General features: G+C 49.6%; 1 protein-coding gene across 2 annotated transcripts; it reads right to left on the reverse strand.

The window, feature by feature from the left end:
- Positions 1-8,048: 8,048 nt before the first annotated feature.
- On the reverse strand, positions 8,049-15,019 carry LOC120661735 (protein TIME FOR COFFEE-like). 2 transcript variants are annotated; one of them, XM_039940653.1, is made up of 13 exons: positions 14,174-15,019; positions 13,919-14,070; positions 13,500-13,821; positions 12,984-13,377; positions 12,822-12,873; positions 12,560-12,649; positions 12,203-12,452; positions 12,039-12,108; positions 11,865-11,946; positions 11,350-11,796; positions 9,060-11,253; positions 8,798-8,971; positions 8,049-8,710 (listed from the first exon to the last, which is right to left on the reverse strand). In XM_039940653.1, exons 1-13 carry the CDS (start codon positions 14,685-14,687, stop codon positions 8,703-8,705), a joined length of 4,749 nt encoding a protein of 1,582 aa, XP_039796587.1. In that variant the 5' UTR covers positions 14,688-15,019; the 3' UTR covers positions 8,049-8,702. The 2 variants fall into 2 exon arrangements, with proteins under 2 accessions (XP_039796587.1, XP_039796589.1); XM_039940655.1 differs by having other exon boundaries at positions 11,350-11,781; positions 14,174-14,687.
- Positions 15,020-24,986: the final 9,967 nt, after the last annotated feature.

The raw sequence follows: 24,986 nt of genomic DNA on the forward strand, positions 1-24,986 counted from the left end.
AGCAATTATAAAAGAATAAATAGTAATAAATAAAACAAACAAAACTGGATTTGTGTAAAATAGGGAAAGATCATTGGTACCGGTTGGAAAGACCAACCGGTACCAAAAGGGCTGCCACTTTGCGTCAACGTGGCAGTCTCTGTGGTACCGGTTGGTCTTTCCAACCGGTACCAATGGAGCCCTAAGGCACCGGTTGGAAAATCCGGTGTCCTAGACCGAGGCCATTGGTCTCGGTTTGGCGGTACCGATTGCAAAACCGGTGTCTAAGTATATCTTCAACCGGTTCAAAAGCCTCGTTTTCTGGTAGGCCCCGATAGCTCGAACAAAAATCGATATGCATATGCTAACGCAGGAGCGAGGGAAAAGAAAGGGAGAAGCCGTAATTAATCTCACATCAGATCAATAACTAACCAAGACAAAGGCAGGTTACCTGAGCTGACGAGGATGAAGCCTCGCGACGCGACATCAAAAACCGGAAAGCGTGGGGTTTCAGACACGGCCATTGACGGCGGCGTACAGAAGATCGGAGCTACCTCTGCCTGCCCCGCGACACCTCTGCTCATGGGTCCAACCAAACTGGGATGACGTACTAGTACTTGACCTGCTGCACGCCAAGGAAAAGACGTGCCTGGCCAGGGTTCCAGTTCTACTGCTCTGCTCCAGCACCAGCCGCGTACTTTTCAATCTCGAACAGGAAATGATCCATGAACTGGAACGGATGGAAAGATAGGCAAGATACATTTCCCCGCAAACATGGCAGGAAACGCGGTCCGACCGATCGAGCCGATCACGTGGAGAGCCTAGCTATAAAGCGACCACGGCGACGTGGTTTCCGCCTGCGGATGCGCGGATCAGGGACGCCGGGAGCGGAGAGCAACGCGGGTGGTGGGGCGCACAAGTCCACCTTGGAGGCTTGGACCTCACCTCACCCATGCTAGGACTAGAAGAAGAGCAAGGGAAGTTTGGTTTCTCCAACAACTACTAGTAGTGAACGGCGGCTACTCCTGCTAATAGGGCGGGGTTTGACGGATTTTTTGGGTGGGTTTTAATACGGGTACTATTGGATGGGTGGAAACGGGTGACACTATAAAACGGGTTGGGGCGGGTTGGGTTGACGACACAGACGGGTTGAGACGGGTTGGGGCGCTATGGTAGTAGATCGGCGCGTAAGTCGCATATCATCTTTTGTCGTGACTTCGGGTTGGGGCGGGTTGGGGCATTGGGCCGACGGGGTGGGTCGGGGCGGGTGGTAGTTAGGGCTCTTGAAATATAGGTAGGGGCGGATTTGGGGGCGGGGTCAACCCCATTAGCAGGCGTAACGGCGGCGAACCCAGGCGTCGCGGCGGTCACCGGTGGATCTGCAAGTCGTATTCTACCTTCAGTCGTACTCTACCTGAGAGCTTGAGCTCAGCTAGCCACTTGCCCACTTTGTGAGGGCCGGACCCGCACGTACGTTGAAGCGAACGCGGCCCACCGGCCCACCACCAAACCTTATCGCAACAGGCCTGCCGGACCCACCCGTCCTCTTGCCGCCGTGTCTGGCCTGGCTGTCTGGCGCTATGAGCCTAGCGATGCCAGGTCCCATGCCTGATGCCTCTGAGGGGCGCTCTCCCCCAACCCTCCGGGGATTCAGTGTGCACCGGTCTTGGCAGCCAAATGTAGAGTTAATCTCTCGGTATAGAATTGAAAAAAATAGTTCAAAACTAAGCTTATCGTATTTTCACATTATCTTGCTTTTCTTGTCTGTAGTTTTGCTGAATTACACTTTTATTGTCATTTCATGGTGTAAAGATATGTTTTTGTTTCAAGAATTTGTATCGCAAGCTGCACTTGTACTATATCGTTCAATTCGCGTAACTACATTTCTGGAAAAAAAATGTATTTGTCATGTGACAAAAAAAACTATTAGGAAGCACAGTTATTTGTTGTTAAAAAGAAGTGTAGTTATATGATATGCGTCTATGTTCCTTAGTAGGAGAACTTCTCGAAATTCAATGTAAATTAAGCACGAGGAAAAAGTCTTTCATACCCCTCCATCATCAAATGGAATGGCTGCTGATTGACGCCGCACATGGGTGTGGAACTCTTGATTTGGTTAGTGTAATTAACGGTGTGATAAAGACCCCTAAATATATGGGAAGAAGGGTGTACAAAACTTTACAAAATGTGCTTAGTAAATTTATGTAACGTAGCTCTACAAAGCAATAGTTTTATAGCGTCGTCTCGAGAAGTTTATTAGTCCAAAGTGTACGTTTTTGTGTTCCTCAAACTAAACTCCTTCGAATTTTAGAAAGGTTAGCGTTTTGGAGCTCAGATTTTGTTCCAGAAAACTTGGCAAAGACACGCTACTGTCACTATGTGTCCCTGTAGCTAGACCACTGCTGTATGTAGCCTTGCATAGAGGTGACTCTTTTTGACAACCAAAACGGCCACAGGATTATAGGAGAAGAGAATCAGATGCCCTTCCGCATCAAAAGGCAGTGGTAGCCCGACGTCGACGTGCCGTCACCAATTACCAATGAACAAAAAAAAAATGCACGCGCTGAATGATGAGTGCGGGCCCTCCCTGATTGGGAAAGAGAGGGCGCGTTTAGTTGCAAAACGAAAAAATTTTGGTTGTCACATCATCTCTTTGACCAGATGTCGGGAGGATTTTTCGGACACTAATTAAAAAACTAATTTCAGAACTCACTTGGAAACCGCGAGACGAATTTTTTGAGGCCTTTGACCGCATCATTAGCACATGTTGGTTACTGTAGCACTTATGGCTAATCATACACTAATTAGGCTTAAAAGATTCGTCTCGTCATATACATCCAAACTGTGTAATTAGTTTTGTTATTTAATTACATTTAGTGCTTCATACATGTGTTTAAAGGGGAGGTGAAAATTTTTTGGTGAAAATTTTTGGGAACTAAACGCGCCCAGAGAAAAGGACGACGCTGCCCGGGACTTGAAGACCTAGATTCTAGCATCCAGGGGCGGTACTGGCGAAATAGTGGCGGCAGGCATCATTGGAGTTGCAGTGTGTGCTTCGCTTTCTTTGCTCTCGGGCACTCGATCTCGTCACCCATCATCACCCAAAGCCTCTTTGCGTTCCAGCTCCACTCCTCGTCCCCGCCATGGATCGCCGCCCGTCCTCCATTGCGGCCTGCGGCCAGTGGCGAGCGGCGACCTCCATTGCTGTCTGCTCCTCCGGTCCTCCATCCGATGGCGGTGGGTATGGAGTCCGTGGATTCGTCGGGCGACGGGAGTTTGTGCCGATCGCACTACTGTTCGTTGGCATTTTTTGGCGGGTAAAGTCTGTTTTTCAACCCTAAACTATCACGATAATCCGATTTTGGTCCTTGAACTACGAAACCGGACATACTACACCTCCAACTAACGAAACCGTTTGAAAACAACCCTGGCTCAGCCAAAGGCAGTTTTGCTACAGTAAAATTTCCGAATTTCTAAAATTTCACACCTCTCTCAATTAAATAATAAAGAAAGCATAGTTAATATTGTCTAAAAATCATGATATTTTTTTGGGAGGTAGATAAAAAGACAAGGAATTTATTTTGGCTAGATGTGATACATTAAACATAATGGAATTTGAATTATAAAATTTTAAAAATGGGTAGAATTCAAAATATCTTCAATTTTTGGGTCAGCTAAACCTTTGATAAAAATGAACTAAAAATATGATAATTCATAATTTTTATTTAGTTTAATAAGGTATTTTTTATTGGCCCAAGTTTTTATGAAAGTTTTTGAATTCCTTCACAACACTCAAATTTGAATCAAATTTGATTCCTCAAATTTTAATTTATGAATTTTCTATAGAACTTGGGCTAATAAAAAGTACCTAACTAAACTAAATAAAAAATTATGAATTATCATATTTTTAATGCATTTTTATCATAGGTTATCTGACCTAAAAATTCAAGGAATTTTGAATTCTACCTATTTTTAAAATTTTATAATTCAAATTCCATTATGTTTAATGTATCACATATAGCCAAAATAAATTCCTTGTCTTTTAATCTACCTCCCAAAAAATATCATGATTTTTAGACAATATTAACTATGCTTTCTTTATTATTTAATTGAGAGAGGTGTGAAATTTTAGAAATTCAGAAAATTTACTGTAGCAAACCGCCTTTGGCTGAGCCAGGGTTGTTTTTCAAACGGTTTCGTTAGTTGGAGGTTTAGGATGTCCGGTTTCGTAGTTCAAGGACCAAAATCGGACTATCGTGATAGTTCAGGGTTGAAAAACAGATTTTTCCCTTTTTTGGCCTCCCTTTTTCTGTGATCCCAAATGTTCATGTCAATCCTTCGATCTATACTTGGGGTCAAGTTGTGTTTCTTCCTGCCATGGTTTTTCCTGCTCCGTCCCTGTTTTCTCCATCTCCCAGTGATGACATAACAAGGATCCCACACGCAACTTCAGAGTTCAGACCCGGTTCAGTGATAAGCAGCTTGTGGTAGGGGCCGACCGTGGGGGAGCCATGGCAAGATTGGCCTTTTTTCTCTTTTTCCTGCCTCGTTTTTTTACTACTCTGAGCAGGCAGCCCTGCATTTTTTGCTTTCTAATCCTTCTCGTAAAAAATTTTTACAAATAGACCCATAGCGAAACAAATTGCATCTTTGGACTCAAAAGGTCGGCGCCATGACTTGTGACGCCGAGGTAACACGTCTCGACGCCATGTGTCATGGCGCCGAGATATTTGCCAATGAGCTGATGTGGCGTCGACGTGGCAGCTACCTCGGCGCCGTAACCGGTGGCGCCGAGCTCAGCGCTACTGGTGCTCAGCTCTGCAAGCCTCGAGGGATGGGCTGCCCGGCGCGCTAGCAGCTGTCCAACACTTTCTTGCATTTATGTTACGAATTAACCTGACTAGTTTCTAATATCGGTTCATCAGAGCTTTAGCATCCCAATGCTTATTCCTTCTTGACTTTTTAAAAGCATCTTGAGTGAAAAGCTAGGAGAGAAATTTCAAGCCTCGATTTTGCCACTGGAGCTGCCGATACTTGATCAGTACAAGCATCAAAAATGCGCTAATTAAACTAGCATGTCCTTTTTCATGCATCTCCTCCTATCATATTTTTTAATTGGGAAAGACATAAAAATAATGCACAATTAAGATAGTTGAGTCCACTCGCAACCTAGGATGCCTTATATTTAACAACAAATTTTAAATATCAGAATGCCTTATATTTGAGGACAGAGAAAATATGTAGAGGTATATTTAATGCTATGGAAACTGTAGAAAGGTTAAGAATACCCTTACAATTGATTAGATGCTAGTATCTCAAAAGCCAAGTTAATCAAATACATATGCGGTAGAAAGAAAATAAGACTAATACAAGAATAAGTGAGCAAACATTTGGAGTACTTTTCTCGAGTCCGCACACAGGGACCGCATGTCAAACTAGTATATGGATATGCGTCTTGGTGAAAGCTCCAGGGCGTAGGGCCAAAAGACAGAGAAATGCATGGGGCGTCACTTGGCACAGTACTTGCGTTGGGCAGCTGCTAACGTGCCGGTGGTGTAGCGCCATCTCGCAGATAGCACTCTCGGCGCCACCGGTTATGGCGCCGGCGCCACAAGCTATGGCGCCGACCTTTTGGATTCAAAGACGCAATTCGTTTTGTTAAGGGTCTATTTGTGAAAACCTTTTGCGAGAAAGATTAGAAAACAAAAAATGCGGCAGACAGCCAGGCGCCCAGGCAAATCACGGGCCCGTACAGCCGAGGCAGAGACAGGCGGCCGTGCCACGAGCTGACGAGCTGCGCCCGCCTGTGAATATTCAGCGCGTCTTGATGATGATTGCAGAGGCAGCTGCAGCCCTGCAAGCTTGCCCGGTTACCCCTACTGGTAAAGAGACGTACAGTGCCCGGAGCAGTGGCGAGCTGGTCCGGTGAGGGGAGGAGAGGATTGACCGATGAGCATGCTCGGCTAGTCGGCTTCGGCTCCACTCCACGGCCCCTCCGCCTGCTGGTGCCGGGACCGAGCTGCAGGTCGAAGAGGTAACAGTGGCTGGAGGCTGGTGGTCTCCCGTCTCCACCGGCCGCCGCGCCAATCCTGCCGGTCGGGCGGACCCGCCGTCTCGGGATCCGATGCGCGGGAGGTGGCGGTGTCCAGTCGAGAGTCGACCGGTGGTGCCCGTGGATGCGGCGGGGTCACCGGTTCATGGATGCATCGCCGGGGCGGTGGTCACCGGTTTCTGGGTTTCTGTTTCCGGCGAGATTTGTGGCCCGGCTCTTCGCCTGGACCCGGGCCCCGTCTCAATCAAGCCGTGGAGGAGTTGGTGGTTCTGGGGCCCTCCTCTCCCCGGCCTCGCGCATCTTCTCGCGGCGAACTGAACCGGAGTCCAGAGAGCGCGGAGCTCCGCGCCGACGACGCCACCGGGTGTAGGATAACCGGGTGGGCGTGGATCAGGACGTCAGGTGATCCAAGGAGACTCTACCCCACGTCTCTACGGCAGATCAACGATAGCCACATCATACGTGTGCCGACCTACTCGAATTGATAACTAACAATACACTAGCCATACATGGTGAAGATTGGTTACCTCTAAGACCTGTCTCACTGTAGCAACGAGCCAGAACACACCTGACATATGTGGTAGACGAGATCTAGTGCTGCACAAACTTTCGTTATTGATAGCCTTGGCCCTGAAGCAACCTGAAGCCCCCGAGTCACCGGCTAGCAACAGGAGCTCTCGACGGTCCAGCGGGAAGGGGCGGAGCCAGCCGCAGCAGCCACCGGTGTCAGCTTCACTGGAGATCAATGTCAGCTCACTAAAGTGGATAGGCAAAACAGTGTTTTCTTACTGATTATTGGGGAAAACCGTCAGTATCAGCTGACAACGACAACAAACATGTTGCTCCGCCGTCGGGAGCTGCCCCCCAGCGCCGGAGCGGCGTGAGGTCAACAAAGCCAGTCAGCATGGCGAACTTCACATGGAAAGACGATGCACTGACGTGCAGGAAGAGGCGTAACAACTCACAACTCTTTTTTTTTTGTGACTGAACTCAACTCACAAGCCTATTCTATCCCAATTCATCAAACGGCCGACGAAAACCAGCACGAGAGTGGAAGGTTAACTACTGAATGAAAAAAGAACCAGCTTTGACCACAACCAGGCAACCGCTCCGTTTTCACGAGATGAGAGGGACTTCGTTGCGTTCCCTCCTCCAAGTCACATCTCGTGCCTACCCGGTGATGATAATCCGCAGGCAGAATCTGTTACTTGCAGGGAACCTCCTCGCCTTTGCCACGCCATCGACGGCGACGGCCACGGCCAGTCAGCCACCGCGGCATCGCACCTGCTAAAAAGGGATGCGGAGAACGCCGCCATCTCCTCCCAAATTCCACGGCAATCATCTCCCAGATCGACAGGGACCGCCGGCGGGCCATGCCCGGCCGCCTTCAAGATCTTGCGACGACCTACCCGCCCGCTGAGTCCAGGCTCGCCACGCCAGTCGCCAAGGAGTGAAAGCTTTCTACCGGCCCGGCCTGCGCTGGACAACGATCCATCCATCCAGCTTCCAGCAGTCACACAAGTCGCCACCACCAGAGCTGGCGAAGGCCACGGGATCTGGGCAAGGGAGAGCCAAATTCAGCCGGGATCACGCCAGGGTGCGCGGCCCCAACGCAGCACACCTCCACTTCGGGCAGGGAAAGCGTCAACGCCAAACGAGCCTGCTGCCTGTGCTCGCCGGATGGAGACGGAGACGGGGATGACGAGAGAGAGAGAGAGAGAGAGAGAGAGAGAGAGAGAGAGAGAGAGAGAGAGTGGTGGTGCTGCTGGCTCCAGGATACTTTTGGACGCGACACCGCACGTCGAACGGTGACGGGCACATGCACGTGTGTTCTCCTACAACTCCAGGGTCTCCAGTTCATATCTTTTTTCTCTCTGATATTGGAGCACGGCGCCTCGCAATCCACAGAAATCGTGAGCAGAGACGCTGGTGCCGGGCAACCCACATGCACTGGGCTTTCGGATAAGCACTGAACAGTCATCAGCCATCAATAATTTGTCATCGCATAGACCAGAGCTACATCCATAATCAGTCACTTTCATTCATTCATTTCATTTCCTTTCCCCAAAGCTACTTACAACAACAAATCCGGAAACAGGTCAAGCCAGCCCTAGTCTACTTGGGGTAGATACTTTTCCTTCTCTCCTAACAGCTAAAACAATCCAAGCAGATTATAAATGATGGGAGCACCAACAACTGCATCACAAAGTTACCTGATCCTGCATTCTAATTGAATCCTTCCTCCACCAGTTAAGCTTAGAATAAAAAGAAAAAGAAGAGCAATGCCACAAGAGGGAGACAGACCGACTTTGGGCATCCATCCATGCATAAAAATGGGATAAGAAAGAGAGATTTCTATGCACCACCTCCGGTCTTTTCCGCCATGGGAGGATAACCAACCAACTACACAAAAGTATCACTCCCATCAACCATTCTGAAATCCGAATACTTCTTAAGTTAGCAAGGCTTCAGCAAGGACGGAACAGGCGCGCCACCCTTTGTGATCACCACAGCAGCCAAGTGGGTTCTTCGAGCCACCGCTGCTGTCGCGATTGCTTCTCCTCTTCTGCATCCGGGAGGTGTAGCCGCCGTTCGCCCTTCCCCTGAATAGTTAGCTCCTTGAGTCTTCTGCATCCCAAGAGCTCGTCCAAAGCATGGGCGTCCGGATTGTCTACTTTCCTGATGAACAAAGGAACTTGCCCTGTAAGCTAAAAGAACCGAACTGTATGAGCTTCTTTTGTACTTCAGATCTAATCAGTCAAGTACCAGCAGCAGGCTTCTGATCGCTTGTGGGTTTTACAGGGATCGGCATTGCTCCAAAAGTCAACTGCGCTGCCGACATGTGGGAGTGTGGTACACCGCCAGCAGACTGGGCAGCTGACGCAAGATGCATAAAGCCTCCAGGAGGATGAAGCGCCTTCATGTTATTGCCAGCGGCAGCTGCAAGAGCATTCCTTCGATCAGAGGGGGTCGCACGACAAAGGGAAATTGATGGAATCAGAGCAGAGGGAGATCATCATGAACGAACCTGACATGGCATTCTGTTGATGGGGCACCTGCTGCTGCTGCGCCTTGTCACCCGGGCGCTTCTGGTAGAGGCCAAGGGCGGCAGGGCCACCTGCTCCTGGAGCTTGTGGTGTGTATGTGTTGGATATGAAGAAATGCCCTTGTGGGAACGGCTGTTGTTTCATTGACGTGGGGGGCATGTGTGACTGCTGCTTGCTCCCTGCATTGGAACCGGGTGACACATTGGGCTGCTGGCCAAGGATCGATGGCATTGCCATACTGAAGTGATTTGTTGGAGTTGACTTGGAGCTGGGCGACGAAGCAGGGTTCTTGGCTGACTGTTGTGGCGATGGCAATTGTACAGGCTGCTGAACACCCTTTGCACTTCCAGTGGCAGGTGGGCTGCCACCAGTACTTTTGGACACCGAATTGGATGGTGAACCTGATGCCACAGGAGCATTTGAAGATCGAGATAGATCCCCTCCTCCGGTAGAAAGGTTAGTTAAAGAAGGCCCCATCTTTGATGAACTCATGCTTAAAGAACTCTGGGATTGGTGACCAGGTGTGGAGAGAGCCTGCATAGGAACTTTTGATTGTTGCTGGTGGAGACCACTGTTCTTCATCACAATCAAATTAGACGGTGGAGCAGCAGGGGGGGTCGTCGCAGCAGATGAAGGTGTCCCTCTACCTGAGGACGCCTTCAACTGGGGAGACTGAACTCTCCCTTGGGTAGCACTTGCTGGGTACATCATATTCTGAAAGCTCGCCATGTTCAGACGATCTGGGTACCCACCTGCATTATTTGGTGTACTTGGTGCAGCAGACCTGGGCCGATTCAGATGGTGTTGCTGCTGAATCAGCTGCTGATGCTTATGGTGCATTTGAAGGAAATGCTGGTGCTGCTGGTGCTGGTGCTGCTGCTGAGAAATGGTGGACGAAGCTGCAGCTGGTGTAGATGCAGGGGTGGAAGAACTCGTGGATTTACTTCCCATACCAAAACCATTTGGAGATTCTGCTCCAATAAGACTCAAGGTGCGGGACGAGCTCTCATTTGTGCTGCCACTAAGGAAAGGAGCCACGTAAGACTTGCTTTCTGTCCTAGTGAAGGACAGTGAATGCTGCTGTGATTCACCCGGGTACTTGGTAGATGCCGATTTCTTTCTCTCGCTGTCTCCAGCGCTCGGTGTGGAGGATGAATCCGCAGCAACTGGTTTGGTTTCTCCAGTGATCTGATGTTGGGGCTTGTTCTGTGTGGCTTGGACAGATTGAGCTGCAGCGAAATTTAGCTGAGGATAACCATGCCGTGCTGCTTCTTGATGGCTTTGGAAAACTGCATGGTTCTGCGCCAATGCAGAGAAGTCGAGACCAGTTGGGGCAGATCCTGGAGGACCAATGGAGCCAAAGGGCATCACAAAAGGTTGAGATGAGGCAAGATCGATCCTCACACCCTGGCCACGGCTGACTTGTGGCTGCTGCTGCTGGTGATAGTGTTCACTTAACTTTTTCTCACTCTGACTGCCAGCAGCTTGAGCAGCTGGCATCATTGCAAAATTTGGAAGATGAACCGGAACAGAAAAATTGTGTTCATACCCACCCTTCTGAGAGTGAGACTTGTCATCACTCGATGGGCCATCTTGCCCAGTCTTGTCACCCTCCTGTCGGTGTGTGAGGCCAGATAGTAGGACAGGGCGCTGGTTGCCACCAGAATAATTCTGGGAATTACTGGCTGCGGCAGCTGCATTAGCATTTGGTGCATATCCTAATAGCCCTTGGGATTGTTGTGGCTGATGCTTCTGTGATGAACTGGACAAGCTTGGCATTGGGTTCTTTTGATGACTTTGTTGCTGTGCACCTTGCTGCTGTGATGGGTGCAGCATGTGAGAAGAGTACACATGCCCGTTGAAGAATGGAACAGCTGGGCCTGGCGGTGCCATGCCTCGATATGATGGAGGCCCTCCAGCATGGGCAGCAACCTGGAACGGGTAGGGACCATTCTGTAAGATCGCCAAGAACTGGGCATCCGGCTGCAAGTTGGCAAAGCTTAAGTTCATGGCCGCAGCACCAGGGTTTGCTGCCGAAGCATGAGCACTGGCAGATGGTGGCATTGTATTGCTGGCTCCAGAAGATTTTCCATCCCCAGCTCGATTGGCAGCATTTGCAGCTGCCACCGCTGCAGCATGTTGCTGATTGAAGGGAAAGATAAATGCTGGGCCTTGCTGAAAAATGGAAACATCTTGTAAGAAAAAATGCAACCGAAAACTTTTGTAATTAAATACCAAACAAAGAGATCAAAATTTCCCATATTCACATACCAGCATGTTTGGCATCGGGGTGGACTGCTGCTGTGTTTCATGAGCAGGGGCCTGTTTCCTTTGACTTGATTCAGCACCAGCAGCATTGCCTGGCGCTTTATCCTTTGAGAGACTCCCCTGGAATGGTGAGGTAGCCATTGAAGGAGCCTTTGCTTCTTGCATTGGAGCATGGGTCCTAACAGGGTAGCTCCCCTGCATTGGGTTCACAAGCAGGGAGGCCGCATCTGTTGGTGGTACAACACCCATGTTGAATGGTCTCGCACCAAAGAATGGCCCTGGTCTATTAGCGGCAGCGGCCGCTGCTGCCGCGGCAGCCGGTGGCCAGAAAGAGTTCATCTTTGCAACTCGCTGCTGGTGCTGGATAAATTGTGCAATGTAGCAATGCGTAGCACATCGCTTTGAACGTGTTGGTGGTGGAAGCAACGCAGCATGCTGCAATTCAGAAGGCTGTAAGACTTCGAGTGAGAGAAAAACAAATGCAGATAACCACAGGCGACTGACAAGAGAATACATACATGTAACCCACTAGAAGACCCTGGCTTGACGTCCATGGGATGAAGACCAGCTGCTGATAGTCCTGGGACTGGACCAATGTAACTGCCAAGACAAAACAAAGCAAGCATCAGAGACCAATACACTGGGCAGAGCCCTCTGTGTACATTACCCATCCAGCGGCTAAAAACACTCACCCGAAAGGTGGGAAACTCCCCAGCCAGCCTCCAACAGGTATTGGCATAGGTGGTGTAACAGCAGGTATAGCTGCAACACAAAAGAAAATTCAGATCAAGAAAAGGAAACAAACATCTTTCCAAGACCACGGACCAAATGCAAAATTAGAACAGCCAACACTTACCAGATTTCTCGTGCTTTACTTCGGACTTTGAGGGCTTCTGTTGCTGCAACTGTGGTGGCTGCGGCTGCCGTCGCTCCGATGGTGATTTTTCATCACCAAGGCTGGGCTTCTCCAAATCCAACTGCAGCGTTAGTTTCTTAGGTGTGAACTCATCAGCTGGAATTCTCTGCACCTTATGGTCCTCCAAATCAATATCCAGCCCCCTTCGAGTCCTTTCACCATCTTTCTTTTCAGAATTTCCTCTCCCCAACTGAATGGAACCAAAGGAAAAAGTATGTTAAAATCCAATGGAAATCAATATCCAACGCCCCGGCTGATGATGCCAATCAAAAGAATTGGTGAAACATAAGTGCTCACCATGTCCATCTCAGAATCCAATCCTTTCTTATCTGCATCAGGGTCGGAGAAGCCATCTCTATCAGGAGATAGCTTCCCAGGAGGAGGAGCCTGGAAGGAAAAATAAACAGATCAGGCGAAAAAAAAAGTCAGAAAAAGGAGCCAAAAGATACCAGAACACCAAGAAGCAATTGCGGCAAAAATTGTCGCTTTCAGTCTTGCCCAACAAATTCCGCAAGACCATTTCAAACACACACACATGGACAAGGAAGCAAATACCCACCATGAGATCAATGCAAAACTTTTCTTGCCGAGCGCCATCCGCTGCCAGCTCACTGGAAAAAAATCGTTCACACAAATTGTGAATATACTAATCAGATCGGCACAATCCAAAAACAATAATGGTTATCGCAACACCAATAATATAAAAATCCAAGAGGCCCACATCTTTGTCGTGGCTGTAGCTTCGCCGTTCCTGGCCTCGGAGCCCACCGGCGTTGCTTCACCGTCCGGCTTGCCTGAAGGTGCTGCCGGCGGTTCTGTCCGGCTCTCTGGCCTGTGATCCCGCCGATCTGATTCGCCGGGCCGGAGCTCCGGATCTCTGCTTCTACCACGGTCTTCTATCTTCTCTGGCTCTCGTGAACTCTCGAGTTGGGCAGCAGCAGGGGCGGCACTGGTGCCACTTTCTGCCGCCGCGGACGTAGATGTCTTTCCTTCTGATCTTGCCGTGGAAGCTGCTTCCGGCCTGGAGGACGACTCTGCCAACTCCGGCTTTGCTGGGCTCGCCGGACGGCTGTCTTCGTCGTACTTCACCAGCCGCGGTCTCTTCCTCTTTGGCGCTGCAACAGCCGGCGGGAGAGTCGATGAGACTCCATCGACAAAATTCGCAAAAAAAGAAGAAAATTGGCGAAAGGGGAAGGGAGCACCGAAGGCAAAACCACCAACGGAAAGAGCTACGCACCTATAGTGGAAAGGGAGGTAGAATCTGACGGTCGGACGCCAGAAGACGAGGGAGCCGGCGAGGAGTTCCCGGATTTGGCCTCCGGCGCATCTCTGACCTCCAGCTTGTGGTTGCTCTCCTGCTTGGGAGGGCACGGGAACTGCCTGGTGAGCCCGAACAGCACCTCGGCGACCTCGATCTCCTCCTGGATGAAAGATGGAGACTTCGAAATCTTTGGTGGCGGCGGCTGTGGTGGAGTTGTTGAAGGTGCTGGGGACGGCGATGGCCGCTGCTTCGGCGCTGGCCCTGAACCACCGCTGCTCCCTCCGCCACCAAGTGGTTTCTGATAGGCACAGCGGAAGAGAAGAAAAATCAGTAATCAAGCGGGAGAGCGGAGGAAATATGCAAGGAGATGGATACCGCTGGGCTCAGGAACGCACCAGCTTCTTCCGAGCAGGGGCGGTGGTTGAGGCCGACGGCGGGGAGATCGGCCGTGACGACGGCCGTTGGATCTGCGAGCCGTCTCCGGCGCCGCCTCCGCTGGTTCCACCGCCAGGGACAGGCCACTCGTGTGAAGAGCGCTTCGTAGAAGCTGCCAGGGACACAAGAGCACAAGCAAGATTAGCGTTAGCCATGCTGAAGAAACCGACGGGTTGGCCGAAAAATCCGCGCTTTACGGTGCGCTGCGTGCGTACCAGAGCGAGCCTTCCTTGGCACAGGCACGCCGATCATTTCGTCGACAGCCTTGCCGACGATGGGGCTCTTCGGATTGGAGCCACCGCCCTTCCTCTGCATCTGCTGCTGCTGGCCGTGGTGGTGGTGGTTGTTGTGGTAACCACCACCGCCGCCGCTGCTGCTACTGCTGTGGTGGTGCGCGCCGCCGGGCTGCGGCGGCGAGGGCGGCGGAGGCGCGATGCTCGGCGAGCGCCGCGCCGAGGGCTGGTAGCGCGTCGCGAGCTCCTCCTCGGCGTCGTCGTCGTCGTCGCCGAGGCTCTCGTCGGAGGTGTCGTCGGCGTCGTCCCGGCCTCCGCCGGCGCCGCCGCCGTTGAGCATGAGCCGCTCGCCCCGGCGGCGCTCGGAGCGCGGCGAGTCCCTGGGGCCCCCGCCGCCGCCACCGCTGCCGCCGCCGTTGCTCCTGAGGCGCCTCCGCGGCGGCGGCCCGCCCGCGACGGACACGCCGCCTCTCCTGCTGTCCCGTATCCTGTCCATCTCAGATCTGAGACATGCGGCGCCGATCCCCGGCAAATCACCGCCGCCTCGCCGGATTCCGACGAGCACCGCCGCCTCGCCGCAGATCCGGGGAGCAGCGCCTCGGGAATCCTCGCGAATCTAGCACCGCCGCCGAGGACTCGGCGGAGGAGAGAGCTCCTCGGCTCTCGCTCGCTCGCTGGCTCCTCCTCAACAACTCTCTGCTGCTACTTGGCTGTGGCCTCTCTTCTCCTCACCCGCGCTGCAAGGCTCCCTCCTCTTCTCCACCTCCCCTCTCCCTCTCTTTCCGGCTGCGTGCCTTCTCTCTCTTGGTCTGGGCGTCGTCTGGCCGCTTCCCTCCCGTCGGGTTCCCTTTCTAGGCGCCCGCCTCGCCTCATCCTCTTTTTGTCGCTGCCCCCGCCCGCATCGGACGGCCCAGATCCGCTCGCCCGGCGATCCCGCATCCGACGGCCCCGGCGACGCGGCGCCACCGTGGCGCGCCCCGCCGCCCTCGGATCCGGGCCTTGGGCCCACGCGCCCCGACCCGCAAATAAAATCTCCGCTCCGCCCTTCCTTCCGCCTCAAGCATGGGGCCGCGACCGACACGTGGCGGTCGCCCGCGCCTGGGAAAAATCTAAGCGCCCACCGGCAATAGCAGGTGGGTGGGGTGGAGGACGGGCCGAGGAGGGCGCCATTTAGCCCCCGTTCCTTCATTCAATTAATTAACCTGCAAATTAATCAATAAATAAATTATCCGCACTGGAGTACTAGCCGCAGCAAATGGAGGGGAAAATGATTTTCAATGGAGGGCTTGTCCGCTTTTGGCGGGCCCCACCCGGACGGATGGACCTGATCTGGACATGGCCGGAGGAGGGCTGTTTTACACCCCCGGGGGTTCCGACGTGGCGCGGCCTGGCACCGGTTGCTGTGGGTGGGTTTAAAAGGGAAGGAAAGTCTCCAGGCAGGCAGTGGCGGTGGGGCCGAGGAGGGAGGTCGCGCGGGCCCCACACCCGCTTTTGTTTATTGTTCTGCTCGTGGGCGCCGACGTGGCACCTCGGCTGACGTCACGCCGGGAGCCCCACTAGCCACCAACCTTCACCGCACCACTCGCCTACTCCGAATAAAATATGAAGTACAGATTTACCCCTCCCTCGGACAATTTTTCCCCCTCTTTTCCTCCCTCGAACAAGACCAGTCAATTTAGTACAGTGGGGTCACGTACTTGTCCACCAGGAAATAGATGGTTCCTGGAGACGTCACCATTTCTACCGATCTCTACTCGCGCTAGTACTTTTAAATGATTAGATAAAAATATACAAAATTTGAATCCGAACGGACAACGGAGCTGTCGCGGTAAATTTGGATAGAAATTGGTTGGGTTAGGCTTCCCTCCCCACGGGTTCCTCGCCGCGCTGGGCCGATATGAACACGTGTGGATGCCGTTTTCTACCCCCCACACCGCCAATAAAAAGGCAAGCGAGGAGGGGGCGCCAGGCATGGCAGCCCATCAACGCCCGGGCACGCTTTTGGGTGGCTGTCCGCCAGCCGCTATGGGGGGCGGGGGTCAAAATTCACAGCGCCGCACAGGGGCCGCCCAGCGCCAGATCCAGGGCCTCACAGATACGGCGGGGCGGGGAGACGACCCGCGTGGGCCCGGCCGGTCGAGCTGGATGGATCGCGGCTGCGGCTGCGGCTGCGGCTGCTCGATCGATCGCGCGGTTAGGTTAGCTCCGGCGGTTAGCGGCGAGGTCACAGTGTGGTTGGGCCCCACGTGAGCAAGGTCGAGGCGGGGGCACGCGTGGGCGCGGTCCACCATGGGCTGTCGAGCACCGCCGAACCCCCCCCCCCCCCCCCCGGCGCCGCGAAAAGAAAAGGCCGGATGTGGCGGGCCCGCGCAGAGGATAAGCCGAATTTTCTAATTTTTAAATTTTATTATTTTTTTCTCTCTCGCTCGCTCGTGGACGGAGAATGGAAAAGGGGGTGGCGAGGAAAAGTAGGACTCGTCTCGCTCGCGCGCCTTTCCCTGTTCGCGGGCCCAGTGACATGTGGGCCCGGCCGGCGTGTCAATCGCGGCTGTTCCTCCTTCCCCCTCTCTCCCCCCTGTTGCCGCGCTCGGTCGGTGGGGCCGAGCGGGTTCGTTCGGTGGTGGGAAGAGCGTGTGGGGCTGCTGCTGGCCGGGGGGTGTGCGGGGCCCACACGCCCCTCACGTGAGCACCGGATCTTGGCGAGGGGGCACGTGGTCGTAGGGGCGGCGGGCCCCGCGCGCGCCGGATCCTCTGCGGCCGTGCCCGGCTGTGGCGAGGAGCGTACGGTCGGCGAGTGCGAGCACAAAGTGGAGGCCGAGAGCGATGGGCCACCGGCCGGTGCGCGGGGGCCGTGCGAATGTGCGATCCGGGGGGTGCCGTAGCGTGCGACGACGCGCTGGTACGAAAAGGCCCCTGGGAAATCCTGTTTTGCTGGGTTGTAATTATCGGTACGGACGGCAACTGATGAGGATTAGCGTGCGCCGTCAGGGTAGGTTAGCAGGTAGTAACAGTGCGGTAGCACGCTCTGTAATTTTGTGCGCGGTAAAATGTTTTTTTAAAAAAAAAGATTATTGTACATCTGCCGTCACGGCGAGCACATGCGTGTTGCTGTTTGGAGACGATGATGATGTTGTCAATTGGTGGCGGTTTCCCCCATTTTGGACTCTGTCGGTAGACTTGGATTGCCGTAGGATCGAGGTCGACTGTGTGACGATCATGACTGACTGCAGGATTTATTGAGAGGAAACAACTTTGATGTGGCTTCTGTCACCGTCAATTACCCTCCTTTTCAGCACAGTGTGACTGTGTGAGGGAGAGTGCGAGAGATAACATTGTAGAGTCTAGGCCGCCGGAAGTCCAGGTCCAGAGCAGAGAAAAGAGGATTAAGTTAGACCGTCCATAGTGGAGGGAGTAAATGAAGGAGCAAATACATTGTTTGACATTGTAGATGTACTGTTTGGCACTGTAGACAGAGAGAGCGTGGAAAACGAGGAGGAAACAAATTTGCTCTTGCTCCCTCCGCTGTGGTCAGCCTTAGTCAGAATTGCACGAGGAAAAATTGCAAGAGAATTACAGAAGATGGATGTCGCAAGAACAGGAAGGCCACAGGAACACGAGCATCAGAGCGTGGCACAGCACCGCAGATCCTGAAGCCGGCTGACTGGCTGAGGTCGCCGGCAGGCCGCCTCGAGCTGCGTGTTTTCCGGCTGTAGAAAAGGTTACATCGGGCATTATAATATATTGTAGTATTTTTTGTTTGTTTATAGTAAATATTATTTTATTATAAATTAACTAAGCTCAAAAGATTCGTCTCGCAACATACATCAAAACTATGCAATTAATTTTTTTATTTATCTATATTTAATACTTCATATATTTATGTATAAATCATTTATTATATTTAATGCTTCGATGTTATTTTGATGTGATGAAAAATTTGGAGGAATGGGAGGGGAGTGAACACAGCCACCGCAGCCCCGGAAGACCAATCCCGGCCGGCTCCCGTCCCCATGCTCGCGCCGTCGAAGATTGTGGATCGGCGGCAAGCCTGCATGCGTGCAGGCACCGAGCAGGAAGCAGAGGTGGTGGCACGGAGATCCATGGCGCTGGGCCGCTGGCCGGAGCAGGAGCACCATGAAGAACCACTACGGGTACGGCCGCCGCCGGGCGCCAGCTTGGCTCGGAGCCGTCCGTCGCTCACCGGCGGATCGGCGGCGCGCGCGGTGCAGCCACCTCCGGCGGCGACGACGCAGCGCCAACGGCGGTGTGGGAGACGAGAACCGTCAGCGAACGATCCAGCTCTCTACGTACCTTTGTCACTCTTGGGCAATATACGCATCACGCCCACTCGCGCAGGTACGCACAGCTAGCTGATCCCGGCCAGCCGACGCCGACGCCGCCCCTCCTGCCACCGCCGCCGCCATGGAGCACTTCTTCTCCGGCCAGCGCACCAGGGGCAAGGGGTCATCTTCGCCGTCGGCCGGGACGCCACACCCACACACTCGATGCCAGCTCCGCGCTCGGTGGAGGAAGAAGCGGAAGCCCACCAAGAAACGCACCACGCAACTGCCTCGCTTTTATAACGCGGGAGAGGGAAAGAAAGCGAGCAGAGCAGCTTCTAGCTGTTTCTTGCACGTTGCTTGGCTGGTCCTCGTCTTCTCTGGGCGCCGTTGCTATCGCCCCAACTTTCTTTTTACAAATATATATTTAAATAAATAATAAGCGCGCGTATTAAAAGGGACAGCTCGCTTGATGCGCTCGCCCTGTGGCCGATTGTTTATTGGGATCCACTTGGGGTTAAGGCCCATGCTCTTACGTGTAGGCGACTTCCTCCGGTGGTGTGGTGGTCTCTTGAACGCGCCCAAAGGCGCATGGAGATGGACCCCTCCTCGGGTTGATTAAATTGATTAGTTTTGCTTGGGCAGGTGAACTCTCTCACTCACTGATTACCTAAGCATGTAGCCGTTGCAGGAATCTTTTTTAACCAACCAGCACTGTAAAGCAGGAGATTTTTTTTAAAAAAAAAGTACCCTTGGAGACTACTGGCAGAATAAACCCAAGAGGGAAAGAAAGCAAACTGAGTTTTCTTGCATGGGGTTTGAGCCTTCGACTATTAAGTATGGGGAGTTGTTGTTCATCTAACTATTCTTTGAATGGTAAACTGATTGAATATCATGACCGAGTTAGAATACTGGATAAATAGATATGTTAATTTTCTCAATTTTTCATCGGCAACCAAACATATAAATTTGACAAAGCGCTGTCTCACCAGTCACCAACCAAACATTATCTTATAGTTATCCCATTAGTCATACACTAACTACACAGTTTTCTTGATACTGGAATTACATGCCAACATGGCAAATCAAGCATGACGAATCTCCCAAAATATCAAATGCAGAAAATGGTATCAGTATCGACATCCACATAATCCTGTGTAGATCTAGACAAGTTTGTGGTCCGCGCCCTTGCTATGCGGACCATTTCTGAAGCATGCATGTAACCCAAATGGTGAGCTCTACCTCTACCTCATGGCTTATGATAAGGATATATACATATATGTATGTATGTATACGCATCTCCAGGATAAATTATCTTGTCTGCATATTGCAGGTCTATTCATGAACGCCCCCTTGATCGCTGGGTCCAACCTAATAGCATATCATTTGAGTAGGGTGATGACCTTAGCACACACTCACAGGTAGATCAAAAAGGGGGCAAGCAAAGCCACACATTACGATAACGCACACTCCTTGATTATTTGACCACACATGGCCTAAGCAATGACCAAAGATGATGATGCATATGGCTTGTTTTCTATGCTCTCATGCAGGTTGTTTTGTCCCTTCCTACATCTGTCACTACTTGGCCCTTTTTCCCTGTGTGTGTCTCTGGTGGCCCCACATTCCTTTCACTTCTGTTAGATGTTCAAGCTAGCTCTTAGCATATGCCTAACTTAGTGTACAGTTGGGGGCATATCACATACGGATATATGAGAGATCATGGAGAAAGTATCTCTTTTGTGATTTTTCAGGCTATACATATAGTTCATGGGGAAAAAATGTCACACTTTGTGATTTTAATTTCCAGCATGTTGTATGCACTCAAGCTCAAATGGCAAATAGTGGATTTATACTAGGACTTTTTTTGGATGGCTTCTTTCACCTTTTTTTTCTGTTTGTTCTTGATGGAGATTAGACTTTAGGACAAAGCATGCTCTTTTTCTCGAAAAAGCAGAACATTCTTTTGTCATCCTGCTCTTTTTGCCCTTTTCTCACAGTCATCTTTTCCATTCTTTTATTAAACCATGTCCGCTTGTCTCATCTTATTTTCCAGAGCATATCAAAGCCTCCTGCTTGTTTCACCCATCGTCCATTTCTTGTCTAGCTAAATTGCAATAAAATAAAACTTATACATTGTCTGAATGTAATAGAAAAATAAATACGAATTATTTCAACGAAATTCTGTACATGCCTATACAAATTCATTGTTTTGTTTATAATTTTTAATGGACCTATAGAACTTAAAATTTTAAGAAATAAGTTGTCTTTCAGTTACTAAAATAATCACATATATATGCGGCCATGAATTTGAGAATCTGCGCTATCTTAGATGCTAACAACATATTTTATTTTTTAAGAGAAGTGCTACATGCCCAACATTCAAAAGCTAGTTACATAGTTCGAGATGCTAAGTTAGTTTGACTTGACTACTCCTCTGAAATCAATTAAAGGAAAAAAACTATTAATTTTTCAGTCGATCAATAAAATACTAGAAATCTAGAACCGTCTTTGTCCATTTCAGGGATAGTAGTGATCGGTCAATAAGATATCAAGGAAGTGATTATATAATAATCGGATGGATGGGGATACAATACTTCACAATTTCTTGTATCACTAGATAGCTAGAGGATACGTGTCTCTACTCCTTTATTTAAATAAAATTTGTACCGTACTATCACGTCACTTAAAAATTTGAGGCTGGACGCCTCATAGTTTATCTAACCAGAGACTAATGGTGGTACAATGATTCCACACAAAAATATATCAATTCCACTAAGCCTCTGCTAGTATACAATCTCGATCCCTTGTTGGATCTGCATCGAGAAATACTATGGATTCGCCCTAGTGTGTCCAATTCTGATGTGGCACTAGCTTTATGATTTTTTAAATAGGAGGTGCACATGGATATTATATATATATATACACTTGGGTAAACCATCCGAAGCCATCTGATGAGAATTGAAGGGACTAGATCATCAGGGCAGTCTGCAGCAACGGCGGAACCAGGGGGGGCTAGCAGGGGCCACGGCCCCCCCTAAGGCTGAAAAAAAATTGAATCCTCCCTCTTTTTTGCAGTATATAACAAATAATTAGATAAGTGATTCTACAATAAATTCAATATCTAAGTAGCTCACGTTGTATTTTCAATTAAAATCAAGTACATAGTCTAAGAGGCAATAATTACAAGCAAAAAGTAGTCTGTTTTGCATAGCTTCCTCACCGACTTTTGATGAAAGCTCTGTCAAAGTATCATTTTCAAAATGATTTTATCATGGGAGCCGTGAATAAAGCCATAAAACAGCTTTGCCTGCGAGCAAAAAATTGTGGCTTCTCGCGGCTACCATGATCCTAGGCGACTGAAGCCGTTTTACGAAACAATTTTTTTAACACAACTTCAATTTCTACTTCATCAAAAAACTGTACCAGAGCTATTTTAGGAGGAGCCGCAACCAGGGTTAATGCTACGTACAGTTTGCCTGGTACCGATGCACCAGGGTAATGAAAAATTTAGCACTAGCTAGACTTGCATTTACCATGTATTGTTAATTTTTTTATGGTCTTTAACGGTTGCACCATGATAATTTTAGAGGTAGCTTCGCCCCTAGCCGCAGACATGGCACATAGACTCTGAATCGTTTTTGCAATGGTATAACAAACTAACGGACGCCTCAGCCGAACTGCAGACGTACATACGTCGCAGTAACGCCGCCGGCCGCCGCCATGGCCATATGTTGGCTTAGCCTCTTGGCCCCCCCTTCAAAAATTTTCTGGTTCCGCCGCTGAGCCTGCTATAGCCACCTTGTCATTTAGCCTCTAACAAAATCCAATGTAAAGGGTTTGATAAATTCACCACAATATTTTTTTTCGTTAAAAGGATTATCTGATGAATTTGTCATGAACACTTTGTAGTATTTCATATACACTAATACACAACTCGATATGCACTGAATTGAATGATCTACTTTTGTTGTTATTGAATTGGGGCAATATAATTTATGAAGGGAGAGATTGCCGTGGGAATTAAATTTTAGAAACTTGGAGTCACAACGTACTACTTCCAAAAATAGGTTAATTAAGTGTGAGTACAATCAAACATGCACAATATAGGAGATATAATACTTGAACATATCCTATACCATCGAAAAGCTTTGCATTTTAGTAAGTTCCTCTAAATTTTATCATGATCATGTTGTCACACTCAAGCTCAGCAAACTTTAATCGTGTTAACTTCTAGATTGCAAAGCAGAGAATGAATATCTAGATTAGTGTCGATATTAGAGTACTCATTTAGTGGCTAGGCCACCTAGTTCATTATGTACTTGCTTATATCAGATGAAGTTGAGCTAGCAATGAATTTCAAATTTCAAAATATATATTTCTAGCTTTGTGCATAGTTGTCGAAAAATGTTGATTACTTAAGTTCATTGCCTATATCTAAGTCATGCATTATATGATCCTTTTTGAACATCAATAAATGGTTTCATCCTTTCCCAAATTCCAACTATGTGTGCCATTGTGACATCTTATTGTACAATAACAATGGCACAAGCGATATAAAAAGACCACATCATTCTCATAGGATATATATTGTTGAAATAATAACATCTAACTCGCATGCATATGCATGCTTATATGATTTTGTGAACACATGAATATATATATATATATATATATATATATATATATATATATATATATATATATATATATATTGTCATGTCCTTATAACCAGCTTTTATTGAATGCCTCAGGTATTAATATAAGGGGCTTTAGTGTTTCTACCCTCGTTTTTAGTCCCAATGGTGATTTTACCCCCGTTTTTTTACTTTGCATTTTTACCCTCACTTTTTCAAAACGAAGGGAGAGTGTACCCTAGTTTGTTAAGTACACCTAACGGTGTTAACTTTTATACAAAAGGACAAGTCTACCCTTGCTGCTTCCCTCTCTCTACCTTCACTGACATGTGGGCCCAAGTCGTCAGATTCTCCTTCAACCTTCAACCGCCTTCATCCTTTCTTCCATGGTGGCTGTCCTGGGGGTGAGGACGATGGGGGAGGTGGGGAGGGCGATGAGAGAGGGGTCGCTGCGCGGGAGCACCACCGCCAGCCGCCGGGAGCACCACCGCCGGTCGCCAGGAGGAGCAGCGCCTATGATGCCCCATGCGCGAACCGGGATGAGAGGGCGGGGAGAGGGGACGACAACGAGAGAGGGGCCGCAGGCCGCCGAGAGCAGCGTCGATGGCCGTCGGGATCAGCAGCGCCGCCGGTACCCGAAACCCTAACCCGCCCCCTTCATGCCGCGCGCGAGCCTTGCTGAGGAAGAAGGGGAGAGGGGGAAGGCGAAGGGGAGAGGAGGACCGTCGCCTGGTTCCCGGGCGCCGTGATGGGTAGGACCGGAGCTGCGCCGGGGGTGTCGAAACAGCACCGCGCTCGAAGCAGTAACTGCAGAAGAGGAGCCCGACGTTTTTTTATCGGAGCCGCCGGACGCTGCTATGCGTACAGAGTACGCAAGCGAGTAGAAAAGCCCTCAGGGGTAGTTTTGTCCTTTCGACCGCCTGTCTTTTATTTTTCTTTTTTTTGCAGTTTATTTTAACCAGTACCTACGGTGTTACATAACAGGAGTAGACGGAGGGTTCTTTGAAAAAACGAGGGTAAAAACGCAAAGTTAAAAAAACAAGGGTAAAATCACCATTGGCCTTCAAAGTAAGGGTAGAATCACCAAATTCCCTTAATATAACATTGGTAAACAAGGAGATATTCATCAACTTGATATACAACAGTGCTATACATGACAAAATAAATCTTTTGAAGGATTAACAAAATGCATGGTAAATAGTCATATATATATATATGTATGTATGTATAATATTAGGCTTGAAGTACACCTGAATAATAGTTCATCGTACTTAACAGGATGCTATTCTACCTGAAGAATCACATTACTTTTACTAACCTTTTTGTGTATTTTTTGTTGATACATAGGCCATTGGTTTTTAAATAAAAAACAGAAGGAAGAGTATGTAAGTATGTAACTCAACTACTCAAGCTAGTTCTAGTAGGTAGTAACTTTTCTGTAAGTAGATTTATTGATATTTTGTAAAACAAGCGGACAGTCAACCATAGAAAATGGATTAAAAGATAATGGAAAAAATAGTCATCCAAGAGATTGGCTAATGGAGTAATGATGACGACGATGATGCTCATTGCTTCAAACCTGGGAAATGAGGTTGAAGAATTGGTCTTGATGATTATCACACAGAATCTACTTTTTGAAAGTTGGGCCAGCCTAACTGTCTCCCATCTCTCACTTTTTTTACTCCAAACTAGACTACCTGCTTCTGGATAGAAATTCAACCATGCATAATCCTCTGCATTCAAAATAAGCTCCTTTAGCTAAGCTAGAACTGTTTATATATATAACGCACCAGATCGATATACCGCGGACCAAATTTGTCCAAACTGTCACCATCTACAATATTTCACAGCTTTTAAAAGAATTTATCGTTGCCACCA

Source organism: Panicum virgatum, chromosome 2N (genome assembly GCF_016808335.1).
Source record: "Panicum virgatum strain AP13 chromosome 2N, P.virgatum_v5, whole genome shotgun sequence".
Lineage (NCBI taxonomy): Eukaryota > Viridiplantae > Streptophyta > Magnoliopsida > Poales > Poaceae > Panicum > Panicum virgatum.

Bases quoted from the DNA above. Each gene is read 5' to 3' on its own strand.
- LOC120661735 (XM_039940653.1), bottom strand. From the start codon at position 14,687: ATGGACAGGATACGGGACAGCAGGAGAGGCGGCGTGTCCGTCGCGGGC. The intron at 14,071-14,173 runs GTACGCACGCAG...TGTCCCTGGCAG, and splicing joins GCCAAGGAAGGCTCGCTCTG to CTTCTACGAAGCGCTCTTCA. The intron at 8,972-9,059 runs GTTCGTTCATGA...ATGCTCTTGCAG, and splicing joins TCAACAGAATGCCATGTCAG to CTGCCGCTGGCAATAACATG.